The following is a 15,538-nucleotide window of genomic DNA, read 5'->3' as shown; positions in this document are numbered from 1 at the left end:
CTACAACTCCCATCATCCCTAGCTAGCAGGTGATGGATGATGGAAACTATAGTCCCAAAACAGTTGGAGACCCAACTTTGGGAAACCCTGATCTATCTAAACAAGTTGGATCTAGGGGCAGATGCACACCCTTGAAGTACAGATGTAAAGAAGCTGTGGTTCTCCATGTACTCGCATCTCAGTTCCCATCATTCCTAACCAGCATGGTCAGTAGGCAGAGTTGTAGTTGAGGAACATCTGGATGTCAGCAGGTTCCTCACCAATGCTGTAATAGATCAAGGAGAGTTCAGAACCGGAGCACTTCATATCTCAGGAACACTTTGGATCTCTTCCTAACAAGGTGCCACCTTGTTTCATGATCACATTGTCTCTTTTCTTACCTTTCCCTGGCCCTCACTCAATTATGTATATTTGGGTCATGAGTGGCTAGCTTTCAGTTTGCCCCAATTAGGACTGTTCAGCTCAATGTGTGATGTTACAGTGGCTCCAGGTTGCATTACAGCTATAGTATAGTAACACTTGCTTAGAAAAGAAATTAGTGTAACTGTGTGGAGCACTCAAGGCAGGCGACAGTAAAATGCATAGGTCATGAAAAAAGAAACTGGTGGAAGGTTTCTTTTTCCATTGAGGATCTTTCTGAACTTCTTACCAAATGCATATTAGGTGTTGACTGAGCAGAAGATCTCAAAACATGGGCCAATTAAGCGAACTGTTAATGGCATTTTACGAACTATAACCAGCACTGTGAATAGCACTTGGGGATGTATTGGCCACCAGTATAACTGCTGTAACCTTGGATGTGTGCGCTCCCTGTCACCAGCCACTTTCAGCAGCTAGTTTGCAGTGTTCTGAAGCAGCTGACATTTCTGAACACTATTCAAAGGCAGCCTGTTGAACATGAGCGTGTTGCACTAATCTGACCCTGATGGAACTAAGCCACATGTTAGTATGGGCAGATCTGACACCTCCAGTAACAAGCATAGCTGGCACATCAGCCTCAGCTATGCAGAGATGTTCCTGAGTGCAAATCCATCTAAAATGGGTTGTGCCTCTGTTTCCTGAAGTGCCTTCTACCAACCAGAAACATATCTATATCATTTGGATTTGGCTTCAGTTCAATTGTTCTCATTCCAGTCCAGTACTGACACAAGGCATGGATTCAGGACATCAGTAGCAAATTTGGATTAAGATGGAAAGGAGAGTTATAGTTTGGTGTCATGTGCGTATTAGTAGTACAGAACTCCAATACTTTGGGCAAGCTCAGACCAGTGGTTTCTTGTACACGTGACATAGTATTTTAAACCACTAACAGAGAATAGCTTTGTAGGTGGTTGTTGGAGGAGAAGTGGCGCACTAGCATTTGGTTTTTAGACAGACAAGAACTAATCAACATAACCGCATCCTGGACCTCGTCACATAATAGAAAAGAAAAGAGGGTGCATGTCGACTTCTTTGAGTATGATGGAAAAATATAATTGTCCCATAATGTTATTCTACTTAAGAGTTTAGAATGAGCCTCACCATTGACAACATATGAAAATGTAAACCCAACAGGGGACAGTTATATGTAGGAACAGGTACTAGGAAATATGGATCGCTGCGGCATATGAGAAACTCACCCCAAAAGTCTGACTCCCATTGAAATTAGTAATTGCCTTATATGAAGTCTGTTTGCCTGATACAAGTTTACCTGAAAAAAGTTTGAAAATGCTTTATTCAGCCAAAACGTTAGAGCTGAGGCACAATCATGACTATAATTTAGTTCAGAAGTTTTGGGAGTAATTATACTACTGGCAGAATGAAAAATGTCTGCAAGTGGAGAAATTATAGAACACAATTTTCTTTTTCCTGTTTGAGCAGAGGTTCATTAAAATACAGCATTTTATCAGAAAAGAGGAAAGAATAAACTGAATAATAGATCCTAATGCAAGCTTCGTCCTTATTTTGGAAGCCCAGGTTATTGCAAATGTAGGAGTCAAATATTTCTATTCTCCAATTTATTTTAAAATATTCAATATTTTGCAGGAATCTCAGTGCCACAGAAATATTAAAATTGTGTGTAAATTCTTCAGAAAAGTTCAAAAGTATTCAGTGCTAGTCATACTCATTGTACACCAATTTAAATTAATTAGTATGTTCAACTTCAGTTCATTAATTTCAGTGTATCTACTCTGAGTATAAATTAGTTGGATATAATCCTCAGTTGGCAAACGTAATCTTCTCTTCTTTTAAACAGTCTGCAGGCGTGTAGTTCTTACTTGGGTCCACTTCTTCTGTATTCCATCCTTGGCACACAAAACAGAGAAGTGACTGTTCTGGTTTGAAGCATTCACATAAGTGGCATATTGGGCATGTTGCCATGTTGACACAGTCTTTCTGATTCTCTGTTCTCTTCCTGTCCCCACCCCTTTCTCTTCATACTAGACTCAACCACCTAATGGCTCAACTCGTTCTTGGCTGAAGCAGTTGCCTTAATAATAGACGGAATGTCATTGTTTCATTTTAAAATGATAAACAGTCTTTTGAGAGAAGATTAAGCACTGAAGCTTATTTATATGATTTACATTGCCCTTTTTCATGTCTGTGAAGCCTAGCATTTGGGTCATACTTGACTTGATAGTCCATCCTTTTTCTTCTTTCTGATGCAATGACATAGACACGCATGTCAAAACAGTGAGCCATCATCAAGCCACTATTTCCGTCCCATAAATTTGGAGTACTGCAGTGGGGCAGGGTTGATGGAGAAAGTGTATTTCAGCAATTGTTCAGGTGACAGCAGTTCTGAGTGAGGAGTAGAATTCTAATAAATAATTCAGTTTTGCAAATAATTTAGCTTTTTCAGGATGGAAGTACCACTATAAGAAAAATCATACTGGGCCATGTTCAGCTAAATCATTGTGCTAGCAGAAGCTAGTGCAGCTATTCCCAGTAGTGCAATTGGACTACAGTGCCCTCCCCAAATCCCTCTGGAAGGGATTTGGGTTGGGAGAAACCCTAGAACCTTGTTCAGGGGAAGGAAAGGAGAAATTGTTCCATCGGGCAAGCAGAAATGTTTGCACTGATGGAACAGTGTTCTCAGCACTATGAATATAAACCACAGAGTTTTTGTTTGGGTGAGTGTTTCAACACCAGTGTTGGATTAAAGTTAGGCTTTTTCAGATTGGTGCATCTTTCTCCCTCCCTCCCCTCCCTCCCTCCCTCCCTCCCTCTCTCCCCCCCCCCCCCCAAGATTGCTGTCTCTTTGCATGTTGTTGTCTAGACTTGCATGCACAAGACAGGGTCTTCTCAACTATGGAAGTCTGTCCCAGCAAGACTCCTTCTTTGCAGGCCTTTAAGTGAACAGCAGAGGCTTATTTATTTCAGGTGCCTTTGGGGTGGGGTTTTAAATACTATTTTGCCCCAAAAGATTTTTTTGTAGCGTAGTTGAAACATAATGTCAGGCAATTGGTAACAGGAACAGTCTTTATTATCTCATTACAGAATGACATTTTGTGTGTGTAGCCAGGGTTTTTTTCAGTCAGAACTTATGAGAATTCTCATTGCCATTATAAAAGAACAAGGGAGGCGTTCATGGTGAGTTTTGGCACCTCTTTATCTAGAAAAAATAGCACTATGTGTAACTTTTGCTGGTTCACTAAGCAAGCCTCTACAGAAGCTCAAGAGGGACAAGGTACAGTGGTACCTTGGTTTGCATACATCTTGGTTTGCATACGTTTTGGATTACAAACACGTCAAACTCAGAAGTGCGTGTCCCAGTTTGCAACCTTTTTTTGGATTGCAACCCAATTTTTTTGGATTATGAACAAATTTTTTTGGGAGGCCCCATTGCGAAAGTGTGCCTTGGGTTACAACCTGTTTTGGTTTACAAACGGACCTCTGGAACAGATTATGGTTGTAAACCAAGGTACCACTGTAGAACTGAAAATTACAGAAACCCTCCTAGTGGTTGTTTTTATCATGGCACCTCACATAACTGGCTTCTTATGGCTTTGCTGATTTTAAATAATAGTATGCTGGTGTAATTATTTTTCATGATAGTTGGGTTTATGACTTTTGTGGTTTTGTAGTGTATCATGTGTGCAATTTGTTTATTTTTTGTGTTTTAAATATCTATTGGGAAGGTAGCCAAACTAACAAGTTGGTTTATGAATCTTAAGCATTCATACCCTCTTTTGTACCGAAAGCAGCCTGGTGCACTTTTATCACGTCGTCAGTCAACAATTCCGCTGATGCTGTTTTAGAAGACTGAAATCATGAACTAGCATTGCCTGTAATGGGTGGTCAGTCTGTGGACTGGGTGCCACAAATAGTAGGTGTTGGTCAGGGGATTTTTTCTTGGTGTACTCAAGGGTACAGCAACTTCTCCCCCCCCCTTTTTTTTTAAGTGTGGCACTTACTGTAGCAACTTCATGCTGAGTACCAGTACCTTTTTTATTTTTTATTTTAAAAAGCACTGGTGTTGGTGCAGACATAGGTTTATGCAGACTTAAAAGGGAGAGTTCCATGACAGAGGAGCAGAAGTAGGAAGACGTCTGCTTTCAATATTACCATAGTTGATAGGAATATTACATCTGCACCAGGTCTGAAAGATGGAAAGGTGGAGAAAGCTTTTAATGGAGAAACCTTAGATTGCCTTGCATTCCTCTAATAAGAGATGCATTCGTGAACTTATTTCTGGAATGTATATAATTTTACCTTGCTCTTCAACCTTAAAATGGGTAGTTCATACAGTTTTCTTTATCACTACCATTCTGGTAATTACCGGTTGGCAACTTAACACTGGCAGAAAAGGGAACACAGATTTGCATAAAACTTGCATATGTTAACTTGCATTTATAGCTGCAAATTTAGAAATCACTGTAATTTAAATACGTACTATGTTTCTGCCACCATACTGTGGAAGTCTGAGGGCCAGGTGACCTGGGGATCTATCTGCCTGTATGGACTGCAATCTGGGTGCTAATTGTGGATTGGTAACTTCAAGACACCTGCTTTCCCTTCTTTTTGGGTCTTCATCTTTAAACCAGAGTTGAATTGGATGACACTTCAAATAGGGGACAGTCCTCTGTAAATTAGAACACAGGGATTTCCTGGGTAATTAGTCTGCAGTGGTAATTAGCTTGCCATAGTAAGCATGGAAGTGAAGTGACATCTTTTGAATCAGATCCTCTGTGTTTTAGCCATATAATTTTAGTGCATGTTAGGATTAAACCAGTGTGCTGTTATTCACCATGAAGTGCCATATAGTATATAGTAAGTAGTATAGTAAGTGCCATATAGTATATAGTAAGTAGTATAGTAAGTGCCATACTTTTAACAACTGGGGGGGGGGGGAGCCTCTTGGGCTTGCTGATCGGAAGGTCAGCGGTTCAAATCCACTCAACGGTGGCAAGCTCCCATTGCTCTGTCCTAGCTCCTGCCAACCTAGCAGTTTGAAAGCAAGTAGATAAATAGGTACTGCTGCGGCGGGAAGGTAAACAGCATTTCCATGCGCTCTGGCTTCCTTCATGGTGTTCCGTTGTGGCAAAAGCGGTTTAGTCATGCTGGCCACATGACCCGGAAAGCTGTCTGTAGACAAACGCCAGCTCCCTCTGCCTGAAAAGCAAGACAAGTGCCGCACCCCATAGTCACCTTTGACTGGACTGTCCCCAGAAAAAAACACTGGCTTAAACCATTATTTTTGAGATCTAATAACATAAGTAAGGTAACAGGCTATATGTGTTAATGGTAGGATATGCTGTGTCTTGTGACTTCTGCCTGTTGAATATTTATGTGAATATTAAGCATTTTGAAAAAGTAATATTGTGTTCTTGCCCACTTGTTGAAAACATCCAACAAAACTGGTCAGCATCTCATGTTCAGTGTTTGGAGACGCTAAAAGATGTAGTACAGTGAGATGGGAGATTAGATTCGTGAGTCATATCCTTTTAAAGCTGTGAAGCAACTGTATTCGCACTCTATGGTTTCCTTTTACAGTCCCTCCCAGTGACTGCAGTTCAGAGCAGCAAGCTGTGTGCTAAGAAGCCACTGCTGCTAGATGGAGGCAAACAGTATGGTTGGGGGATAACCCATTTATAGGAGTAATTTTAAGTGTTGATGGATGGATAGTGAAGCCCAAACATCATTGTTTGATTCTCCAAACTGAAAACAGGGAACATGTTGCCATCTGAGAACAATAAGGTAATTTTTACTTTCCCTCCCTCCTACTTTAATCTGTTGCTAGTGATTCTAACAAGGCTATATTTAGGGATTAAATGGGTACATTTTATGTGTTCTTGGTTTTTTAAAAAAAGTAGTTATAAGAACAAAAGACTTAAAGGTGCTACGTCTGTGAAAAATTATAACAATGTAAATGTTTTCATAGTTATTAAGCCTCTTAAGAGAACCATGTGAAACCTATTTTCTACTATATACGTTTTTTAGAGCTTTTCAGTACTGCGTCTGGCTTCAAATGTATTGATTTAAAAGATTGTCAGTTTAGGTTATTTGCACAGAGATGTAAGAGTTCTTGCTGCTATAAAATAGTGATCCTTCAAATCATATCTCATCTGTATTTGCTGAGAGTTGAAATCACTAGGATGATTATTATTTAAATGCATCTAAGGCTGCACTCCTATATCACACTTAGCCTGGAAATAAGCCCTATTGGTGTGGCTTCTGAATAGACATGTGCAGGATATATGAAGTTGCTAGCAGGTATCGTTAGTATGCATTTAAGATGCTAAGCCTTTTATTGAGCGGATTTGTGCTGAAACAAAACAAGCTTCTCAAATGTCTACAGTTTCCTTGAAAAATCTAAACATATGCTACTGACTACTGAATAGGCAATAGGAGAATTCGAGTTTTTTAAAGGTGTATACAAATTTCGCTGCTGGATGTTTTAAAAATATTTTTGCTGGTTTGACTTTCTAATACCGTAGACCTAAGACTACTAAGATTTTTGGTTTTGGAAGATATTAGTAGAATTCAGCTAAGCATGCCTGCAAAAAGCATATAAGTAGGTTTGAAGAAGAAAAGGATGCACACCTTTAATGAAGCTTTATTCTGAAATGTAACAATGACAGAATAATCATACTAATTTTCTAGATGAATCAGATAAAGTGAATTTACAGCTCTGACTGCTTGCCTTTTAAAAAATCATTGCCAATTAAAAAAATAATGGTTCTGAATTTATCTTGACTTGATCAGTAACCTAGAAACTAGAAGTAGCTGTCAGATTCGGATAATAATTCTGAGACTGTTCTAAACTCAGCTTTGTTTGGGCATTCAGGATTCCTTTATGGCTCTGATGCAGTTAGACACATGCAAAGGATTGTGTATATGGCCAAATTCTGTTTTCTCGTGTTGAAGTGTGATTAAAGTATGGGGTGGGTGTGAATTAAACAGCTCATTGCTTTGACAAAGCTCATCAAGAGCTCAGCTGTTCATGTGGATCATGCATCATTGGTTTGGGGCTTGGGTGCCATTGAACTGATAATGTGATAATATCATCTGTACAGTAGTAAGAAGATTGCTATGATGACAGCCTCAGTTGCTACATTTTGCACATCCTACTGGCATGGGAACTTCTTGTTGTATATTGTTTTTTTGACCCATGTCACCCTCATTGTAAGATTATGAACTATCAAACAATACAACTTAAGGAAGAGCAGAATGTATCAGGAAACAAAAAGTGAGCAACAGCAAAGGGAGAAGTAATGTCTTCCCACATATTAGTTTCTAATAATAATATCCATAGTGGATTTAGGAAATAATTAGTGAAACTTTATACAATGGGTACTGACTGTGCTTTATAGACCTTTGATCTCCTACATGTTAGTTGCTGCTAGAATGGAAGTCGCTAGGAAGTGAAGGACAGCAAAGACTTTAACTTATGAATTTTGGTATTCACAGCTGTGACACTTTACCATGGCGGGGGGGGGGGAAAGACTTTTAAAATAAACTTAGTGAAGGGTACAGCAAAGACAACAGACTATTATACTGTTTGGAACATGTTTGTAATGTATGTTTCAGGATAATCATGCTTCAATATCCACGTCAGCTGCATTTCTTAAACTTTGGGATTGTGACTAATATTTTCCAGTAAGTGGAAACTGAAAGAGATACTGATTAAGTGTTATTTTAATTCTCAAGTCTTCCCATTTGAATGATGATAGTCCTTCCTGTTCGCCAGTCTATCTAGGTGAACTCGAGGTGGGGGAATGTATGTTACTATTGTTAGTTTCTGCTTATCAATATTGAACTAACGTCTCTTTTTTTGCATCATTGACCTATGTATGCTCACTGCATTATCCACCTTGGACAATCAGCAGGTACTTCTACATCTCCACTTAATACTCTGCTTTTATACTTCTAATTAAAACAAGTACTGTATTACAAATATTTGATAAAGTGATGCCTCTGAAACTTCTCAGTACTGGGAACACATAACATAGATGAGGATATGATGGAGTAGAAGGACAGGTACCTGCAATCTGGGGGCCTGGCATCAATTTTTATATTAGCCGCCTTGGTTGTCTGCTTCACAGAAGGGGCAAATGGGGAACAGAAGTTATTAAAACCTGACGAAAAGGGGCTTAATCACTAAAGCCTTCTGTAACCCATTCTGAGCCCCTGGAATAGAATATACCAGGGGTGGGGGATACTTGGTCCTCTAGATGTTTTTGTACCACAACTTCCACCCTCCCTGATTATTCAGGGTTCGGCCACACTTCCGCTTGCCTAGAAAGTATAGGTCCAAGAGGTTTCCCACTTGCCATGTGCTTTATAGGCACAGATCCAAGTGGTATTTTGTTTGTCCTCGGGAAAACCTACTGTTTACTGCCAAATTGAAACAAATGCCAATCGACATTTGTTCTGATTCAGCAGTAAACAGCAGATTTTCCCTAGGTGAAAGTGTCGGGACAAGCAGAAGTGTAGACGAACACTCACAGTTGGAGTCCAGTAACATCTGAGAGCCACAAATTACTGGCATCGCCCCCCACCAATTTTTCAAACTTATATCCAGAACTGTGACTGTGTAGCTAAAGTGCAAATGTTGCTGAACTGTTTATGCAAGTTGCATCTATGAGTCAAGTATGGTAAGAGATCACTTTATGTTGCTGCTACGAGGCCCCAGCAAAGGATACCAGGAAGTGCCATACCACTGCATGTTTGTCAAGCAGCAGTCTGCAACAGATGTCCAGGCCAGCATGACAATATTATCAGATTGAATGCTCACATTTGTGCTGTAACTGATAAGTCTTTGGTTATGCATCTTTTTCTGATCAGTTGACCCAGCAGAACTGTGCCTCCGGTGAGCTGGAATTTAACTCGACTTCCAGTCAAACTAGGAGGAAAAATAAAATATGGTTTCAGAGCCCTATGTAACATGTGCTGGTCTTGACTGGCCCTCCAATGTGCTATGGTTTTGCTAAGTGGTTGAGCTCATTTTAATTTTTTTAAAAAAAAATATTCCTGCACCGGTAAAGAAAAAATAATTAAACTGATATTGGAAGATTGTAATAGCTGCTGGAATAGCACAGCCATTTCCTGCAAGCCTGTTTTCAAATGCACAAATTTTGTGAATGAGGGACAAACAGCTGTCCAACTACAAGCTTAATCCGCTTGATGTTGATGACTGGAGGAGGTTGAGATGACATGTTGGTGCTCCTCTGCTGGCCACTACAAGTGAATACTGAGCTGCACCCAGGTGTCTAGAAGACTATCACTGGCCCAAGCTATACCAGCATGCAGCAGGTACAGCAGAAAAGTAAGAGAAAAAGGCCCACCACTTCCTTCTAGCATGAGCTGGAAGGACTTGGAGTGTTGTGTTGAATCAACCACTTTCTTCTTTCCCAACCCTACTTAGTAGTTGCTCTGTCCTTTCTCCACTCCTCGCCTAATTAATGTTGAACTTGAATGTGTCCTTAATTGTAATAGACACTGTTTATTTTCTATGATCAAGCACTTTAGATCAGGGATGACTAGTCTGTGGCTCTCTCAACTACCACGAGCCCAGCTAGCATGGCCTGTTATCAGGGATGATGGGAATTATAGTCCAACAACATCTGCAGGACCTGAACTACTTAAGTTGCCTTCTACATCACATGACATAATATAATTTTTGAACTGGCCAAATGTTATTTTTGACTGTTCTCCCCCCCCCTTTTAAAAAAGAGCCCTACTGACTTGTTCATGCATATTGTGAGGGATGCTGGCCATGTGGATAACCAAGATATGGTTAATGCATCCTTGTGTGAGAGAATCACTGCCTTGAATGAGTCCCATGTTCATCATTTTAGTTTGGTACTGCGGTGTGTATAGTTCAAACCTCATACCTCTGGAATAAGTTTTAATTTGAACGTATTTTTGAAATTATATTTTTAATAAGAATTTAAAATTTCAAGAAGTATTTTTATATCATTGATATGAGTGGGAGGAATAGCATCACCATGTTTGAAAAATGATATTGAAAACTGGACCTAGCCAGTCTGTGCTGTAAGTATACATGATAGCTTGTTGAACTATTAATGGGCAGTCTGAATAAAATACAGGAATTCAACGTTTAAACCAGTAGAAAATGTGACAAAAACCTTGGTTATCAATCAAGTGTAGAATTGCTTAATAATCCTTAAAATTCATTTTATAAAAATATATATAATTTATAGCAAGACTATAACAAAATAAAGTTGCTTCTGAATGTGAATCCAGAAATTATATTCAAGTAATCAAAGTAGTCTTATAAACTCTGGTATTGTGAATTTTTAAAAGATCCATGCAAAATACATTTGTAGCTTCCTGGATCCGAAGACCCTGCTAAGTGTGACTTGAGTAATTTGTACATTACACCTAATTTGCTTGACTGGGAATTAATTATTCTTCTTCTTGGATATTTTGTGCTACCCCTCACTTCCCATCCCAGCCTTAGGCCTGGAGCTGGAGAGGGAAGCCAAGGGTTTTGTCCTCACCTTGCTCTAGGTTTAGGAAGTTCAGTGTGAGATCAAAATCAGGGCTCCACCCTTTGGAAGAAGGACATTGTCCTGGTAATCACACATTTTGGTTGGCTGCTAAAGCCAGCTAAAGTCCATGTACCCTCCATAAGAGACCTTAAATGGTACAATTAATATTTATATAGAATTTTGGAGTGCTCAAAGTACTTGCTGAAATGGTTTATAAACTTCAGCAGATGTTTCAGTGGATTCTTTTTATTGTTGATCTGCTGCAAAACTGCAATATAATGTTGAATATGTCTAATGATACGTTGGCTGTGTACCTTTACTACTTTTGATATGCAATTTATATATGCAATTCTCACAATGCTATGAAACAAACAAGTCAAGACTACCTTATGTCATTTTATATTACAATGTTGTTTCTAATTCCCTCCTGTAATGATAACAACTTGTAAACAACAGCATTTATTACTGCAAGGTACATAGCTAGCAGGCAGTGGATCAGACATACGTTTCCTGGCTAGCATGTTGATTGCTGTTGTCACCAAGGCAGTCATACTTATATATAAACTCGGCACATCCTTTGAAAGCTGGATGGTGAACAGAAATCATAGTTTTAGTACATACAGTATTAAAAAAAATTATACTTTTATCTTGTCTAACCAGATTTTTATAAATATATACATATAGAAGTTCAATGAAGTAGTGTTTTAATTTTAAATGCCATTTTCATCTAATGAGTACTGACCAACTGAATAGCCCAGTCGAGATGTAATGTTAAACTTTGGTTTAGTGTTTCTGGTACTGGCCTTGGGTTTGTAAGCTCCCCTCCTCTCTGGCATAGCTGCAAGAAGGAACTGGGAGCGCTTGTTTTAAAATTAAATTGAGTTTTAGATTCATTGTTTTAGATTTATTGCTGTTGCCTGAACCCTAATATGTGGTTAAGATAACTACTGTAGTGGAAACAAACCAGCCTCGCAGATTATGTTCTGAAGTTGGTTGGCTTCCATTAAACATAGCTAACCACAGCTTTTCAGAGGTTGCGTGACAAAGTAAACTTTAGTTACTTTAAGACGGAAGTGAATGATTCTGCACTGGAGAAGAAGGGCGGAGGAGCAAAAGTCTAAGCGCAAGACACTCTCTGTAGCTTCTTCCTGTAATGTCTAATCAGTGGTTTGGTATAACAACCAAATCAGCCCACATTGTACTGAAGCAGCAAACTTAAGGTCAGAGGCTTAGAGTTCTATACTTTTTCAGGGTGTCTTAATGTGTGCAAAAATTACGTTGCTACTATGTTCTACTATGTTCTACTTCTACTATGTTCCACAACCTAGATTTTTTTTACTGCTGTTTTTCCAAGCGCTCCAGCAGACCACAGGCTTAGTGGTGTTATGGAAAAATCTAGATGCGAGGCTGCTCAGTCACCCAGCTCATTGGGCAGAGCCCGCAGGTCCCTGCGGAATAAAGGAAGGAGTTCAACCACCAACCGGAGCAAATAGCTGTAGACCAAAGTTTATTGCTCAACAGGTTCAAAGAGGAATTTTGAACCCTGAGGATGGGGTGACAAGGACTTTTAGAAGTTCCTATCTTATCCCAGCATACAGTTTGTTAAGCATCATTGCTACATCAGAAAAGGGGAGGGTTATACATGATTAACATAGGAGGAATGTGTTGAGGCAACAGGATATGTGCTGGGAAGTACATTCTAAGCACCTACTACAAAGGGACAATAGAACTTTGGTTTGCAAGTCCAGAGGAGGAGTGCAAGTCTGGAGGAGTGCCTTTGCCCAGCGATTGATACCTATGAGTACCTTCCTGTGAGTACGTGACCTCCCGCTGGAGGGATTATGGCGGGGACCGAGTGGTTTCCAGGTCCTTGGCCAATGAAGCAAATTGGCAGTGGAATGAAGGAAACTGGCAAAGGAGTTGATTTTATATGATTTTTAAAGCTAGAGAACTTTCCTGAGCTGTCAAGTTGAAAGGATACATTTATCCATAATATTTGTAACATGTAACAACTTTAAAGATGTGCCCCCCCCATAATTTCCATAACAGTGGAGATTCCACTAGATCAGGTATCGTCAACCTTTTCAGATTCAGGACCTATTTTTACCCCAAACATGCATTTGGGGAACCATTTCTTAATATTTTAACATATATTTGCATGGTGGTAGTGTTCCTGTTGCAATCTACCTTGGGTCAGGCAGTAATCACTAGTAGGTTCTGTTCCAATCTTAAAGATTAGTGTGAGCAACAGTGTTGTTAAACTACTCAGATATGAACAACAGAATAAAATAACTAAATATAGGAAATAGCTGGTTGGGGGACTCCTGTAACTCTTTCATTCTTTGCTTTGAAAATAAAGGAGGTGTTGTGTTGCAAAAAGGGATAAACATAATTACTTAAATCTACCCACATCACAAAATTCTTCAGGTCTTAAATTAATGGTTTGGCTCCTTAAAGTTTGCTAACTTTAAGTAGAAGCATTTATGAATATGAAACATCCATGACATATTAAGAGCTGGAGTAACCAAAATGATGCCCCCAAGACTATGTTGCACTCTTATCAAGCAATGGTCAGGGATGATGGAAGTTGTAGTCCAGCAACATCTGGAGGAAGCCATATTGGCTGCGTCTGTCTTTGAGTTTGAACCTTGGGAGGAGGAAAGCACTTCAGGTGGGTGGTTTCTGTGTCTGGAAGTTTGGTCAGTTAGTTGCCAGTTCTGGACTCCCTCTGAAAAAGCCAATTAGTAGTTTGGGGGTGCTCCTGGGCCCATTTTTATCTCTAGAGGTTCAGGTTGCTTCAGTGGCTAGGAGTACCTTTTGCCACCTATGTTTGGTATGCCATCTACAGGCATTCAGGACAGGAATAAGCCTGTCCATGGTAACTCATGCGTTAGTAATCTCAATACTAGATTATTGCAATGCACGTGTAAGTGAAGCAGCCCCTGGGCCATGTTTGAAAGCTACAGCTGGTACAAAATGCTGAAACTAGAGCACTGGTGGGAGCAGTCTATCATCAGCACATAGTGCCAGTGCTTAAAAGTTTGCACTGGCAGCCATACATTATAGGGATAAGTTAAAGGTTCTCGTATTCACTTACAAGGGTCCATGATACCCTAAGGACCACTCAATGCTTTATATCACTTCCTAGTCATTTTTAGTGGTCCCCCATGGCTCAGACACGTGGCTCATATTCACCAGGATGTGTGTGTTCAGTATTGTAGACCTAATTCTGTGGAATTCCCTCTTGATTGGGCTTAGCCAGGCCCTCTTTCTGTTGACCTTCCGGTGCTTGGTGAAGATCTTTTTTTAGTTCAGCAGGCATTTTATGAGGGTTCCCCCTCCCTGATCTTATGTTTCATTTTAACTGACTTTATGGTGTATGAGAAATCCCTTTTGTACACTGCTTAGAAACTGCAGTATTGGTACATAACTTATTAAGATGAATAATAAATAGTTACATGAATACATAACTTTGCAAAATGGCAAATCAGATTAATAATGTTGGGCATCATGTATGTATTTTCTTTGTTCTTTAGAGAGCCAATCCTACTGGAACTAGTAATGCAGAATTGCCTCTGGCTGAACCCGGAATGTACCAGTTGGACATTACATTAAAAAGAGGTCATAATCTAGCAGCTCGTGATCGAAGAGGTAAGAATATGTTGATCAAACACTGTTTTTACATAAAACACTCTGCAGGGGCTGGAAAGGTTAACCTACCTTGGTTAAATTTTATACATTTTTATTTTCATATTTGTGCACTGAACATGCTACGCTTGTAACAATCTCCAGCAGAGAAGCTTTCTTGGTCTGTTGCACCAAAACCAACAAAAAGCCTTGTAATTTCTTAAAGTGCACCTTAGCCTATGATGAAGCAGCTCCTTATTTATTTCATACAATTTCCATTTGAGTGTAAAAAAATTCCCTGGAAGCAGTTTACAAAAAAAGATAAAACAATAAAACTATCAATAAGAAGAATTAGCAACAACAGTTACAACTTTCAAAAAGTTAAAATAACAGTAGACTACAAACAGATTAAAACTTGCAGCAACTGTCTAAATATCTGGGTAGGCTTGTCAACTAAAACATTTTTAGCAGGTACTAAGAAGGCCTAATATTGATCGGGAATTCCAAAGTATATGTTCTGCCACATGGAAAGATTGAGTTCTTGCAAATGCGGAACAGGTATTATTTGGCACGTGTAACAGTTCCCCACAATTATGTAAAGGCTTCTACTTGCATTCAAACTAATTAGGTTGAATCAAAAGCGCCTCGTTTTCTGACAAATGGAGGGCATTTTTGAATCCAACCTTGTATGTTGAAGGCTCTGTGATGATGGAAACCTTTGGTTATATGAAACAACGAAAACAAATATAAAGGTTAATAATCAAGATGGCTCCCTGTTGAAATTTAAATATGAACTAAATTTAAATTCTGGAATTCATAGGAAGATTTGATACTGTACTTTCAGATATAGGCTGAATAGGCGCCGGGAAGAAGCTAGCTCACCACAGAAAATATTAGCCCCTTTTAGATGGTCCTGAGTAGTATTTATTTTGCTGCGTCAATTTATTACTTGAATTTAGGCCAAAAAGGTT

At 39.3% G+C, this 15,538-nt stretch overlaps 1 protein-coding gene across 8 annotated transcripts in view; it reads left to right on the top strand.

Annotated features, from left to right (window-relative positions):
• MCTP1 (multiple C2 and transmembrane domain containing 1) overlaps nucleotides 1–15,538 on the top strand; it is a 173,884-nt gene that overhangs the window by 34,638 nt on the left and 123,708 nt on the right. For 6 of the 8 annotated variants that reach the window (XM_053408001.1, XM_053408005.1, XM_053408003.1 and 3 more), the window contains exon 2: nucleotides 14,477–14,591. In XM_053408001.1, coding sequence (XP_053263976.1) covers nucleotides 14,477–14,591 — 115 coding nt within the window. Of the gene's footprint in view, nucleotides 1–5,996; nucleotides 6,181–14,476; nucleotides 14,592–15,538 lie in introns of those variants that run through there. The other 2 variants (XM_053408008.1, XM_053408009.1) reach the window with 2 other exon arrangements.

Source organism: Podarcis raffonei, chromosome 11, assembly GCF_027172205.1.
Source record: "Podarcis raffonei isolate rPodRaf1 chromosome 11, rPodRaf1.pri, whole genome shotgun sequence".
NCBI lineage: Eukaryota > Metazoa > Chordata > Lepidosauria > Squamata > Lacertidae > Podarcis > Podarcis raffonei.
Note: the sequence above shows the minus strand (reverse complement) of the source record. Positions and strands in the feature narration are given on the sequence as shown.